The 2,378-nt window shown below is 40.8% G+C and overlaps 1 protein-coding gene across 1 annotated transcript; it reads right to left on the bottom strand.

The window, feature by feature from the left end:
- Positions 1–235: 235 nt before the first annotated feature.
- LOC107726709 (alpha-1,6-mannosyl-glycoprotein 2-beta-N-acetylglucosaminyltransferase-like) lies at positions 236–2,045 on the bottom strand. Its single transcript, XM_016536402.1, has 2 exons — positions 1,978–2,045; positions 236–1,840 (listed from the first exon to the last, which is right to left on the bottom strand). The coding sequence occupies exon 2, from the start codon at positions 1,714–1,716 to the stop codon at positions 475–477; it is 1,242 nt and encodes a 413-aa protein (XP_016391888.1). The 5' UTR covers positions 1,717–1,840; positions 1,978–2,045; the 3' UTR covers positions 236–474.
- Positions 2,046–2,378: the final 333 nt, after the last annotated feature.

Genomic DNA, 2,378 nt, shown 5'->3' on the forward strand with positions numbered 1-2,378 from the left:
TTAATTAATGTTTCTTTGTAATTATTTGTGAAATTTACTAGCAATTTTCTGAAACAACTTTTACTCAGAAATTGCTAGTAAATTTCACAAATAATTACAATAAAATGGGCACTAACACATTGAATTAAACATGACATTTTCAAAAAGACTGAAATAGTATTTTCTTGTAAAACATACTCCAAATTATTATTATTATTTTTATTTTTTTTAATATATTTATTTATTTATTTTTAGTATGGGAATTACAAAAAAGTAGAAAAAAAAACATTCTACAGTAATGAGAATTTTTGTCTTTTGATTTTGTTATGAAAAATTCAACCTGTTTTTTGTGAGATTCATCCACATTTAGCACAATATACACACCATTATAGCTCGCATTTTCCTATTTTTGGTGAAAGCAAAACCTTTAACCTGCAACATGTAACCCTGATATTCTGAATGGCACTTAATCGGTCATAAGTGAAAGCGTCCAGCTCAGAGTCGAGCTGCGTAGTTGATGCACAGCGTGTGATCGCGAACGTCCCCCCATCCTCCGTTCTTCATGTGAGGCTGATGCTCCACCGGCCCGTGGTCTGTCAAGGTCAAAACCTGTGGGAAAAGCGCCGATTGTGCCTCTTTAAGCGCCGCATCCACCCTCTCCTGAGACTTTTCCGGCCGGCAATCCTCCTTCTGATGCAGGCCGCAATCTCCCGTGTGAAGAACCCGACTTCCAAGAGCCACCAGAACCTTGAGAGGTTTGGAGATGCATGTACCAGACAAGCTCTGCAGGGTCCAGTCCCAGTTATAATCATCATAGGTGCAGAATGCATGATTGCATCCCATCAGTTTGTAGTAGAGCTCTCTGGAGATGCCCATTCCTATGTTATGCTTGGTGGACAGCCATCCTGCCGTCTCAGTTTTGCTGGAAAACTCGTGGAAGCCTGATAAACCGTCATGGTTGCCTACGGCGAGGACGTCGCAATCCCCGCATTTGGCTTTCCTGAGCTCGGTCATGGATTTGAAGTATTCGTGGAAATCTGGGAGAAGGTAGTTGTCTTCCTCGATGAACACGACAAAGCCGTTGTATCCCAGAAGAACCCTCACTCGCTCGAACACGAAATGCAGCTTCCACCACCAATGGTGTTTGGTTTGGGTGATGGACGCTTCCCTGTAGTGTACGTCCGAATCCGGGTGCTCCGCGTTCGAACAGCCCTTTTTTATGGCGTCCTCCTTCGATATGTCTCTCGGACAATCTTGAGGACCCTGTCCTGGGAATTCGTTGGGATACAGCTGGATGCCGTAGGGGAAATAGATCTGGAGGACCCTGCAAAAGGTGATTCCTTTGACCATACCGGAAATTTCCTCCGAGAAATAGTCGTGACTGAATATCACGAGCGTGTTCTGTATTCCAGTGACTTTTTCCAAGGACTGTATGAGCATTTTGAGGTACGCCGGACGATTGTGGACTTGCACGACGACAACCACCTCGGGATCCAATGGAAACTTGTCTCCATTCTGAATGAACTGGCGGTAGTTGCTGTCATAGACAGACTTCCTCATATTCTCAATGGTCTCATAGTCAAATTTAACCATTATAGCAGTCTGAGAGATCTCTTTTTCAGTCACCTCCACGTTTGCTTCATCTTTAGTCCGTCGTATGGTGTAAAACAACATTATAAACACAATTAAAATGACAAGGAACGCAATAAAGTTCTTCTTCAACAACCGGAATCTCATTTTCACAGTCAAAAGCACGATGGAAATCAAAAGCTGTGGATCATATGCTGCTTGTTACGCGTCTGTTGTGGACACAATCCGGGCATTTCCACCGCGAGCGTTCAGGTGAAACGCGGACATCGTTCTGTCAAGAGAAGTTCATGAGTGAGTTTTGTCCTCTGAAAGCGCGGAATAAACACGCGACACATAAAGCGAAGCGTCAGATGCTGATGATGATATTTTGTCGTAAGTCTGGTTGTTTGTAAAGCGCGAGCTACTCACCCTCATAAAGTGTCATGTGCAACAAAGTTGGAAGCAGGAAGAGAACGTGCTGAGAGAATGAGGAGGTCTCTACTGCTGACGTGTGCTTACAGTAACAGGAGCACGCGCTCGCTCCTCCTCACAGCGACACTTAGCACATACTTAAATATATCAGTAAAATCTGTTAATATATTATGCACTCATAAATAAGTATATCATTTTAATTATTATACTATTATTATGAAAAATAACATTATAATTAAATGCAAATGTGTTTTAAATTTCGATGTTTTATATTATATTGTTTTATTTATATTACGCACACAACGCACATTGTTTATTTATGAATTATGTGAGTATATATATGGATTTTATAAAATGTATTAGGAATATTAAACTATATATATATATATATATATATA

This window comes from Sinocyclocheilus rhinocerous, unplaced genomic scaffold, assembly GCF_001515625.1.
Source record: "Sinocyclocheilus rhinocerous isolate Xijiao unplaced genomic scaffold, SAMN03320098_v1.1 scaffold246, whole genome shotgun sequence".
NCBI lineage: Eukaryota > Metazoa > Chordata > Actinopteri > Cypriniformes > Cyprinidae > Sinocyclocheilus > Sinocyclocheilus rhinocerous.

Bases quoted from the DNA above. Each gene is read 5' to 3' on its own strand.
- LOC107726709 (XM_016536402.1), bottom strand. From the start codon at position 1,716: ATGAGATTCCGGTTGTTGAAGAAGAACTTTATTGCGTTCCTTGTCATT.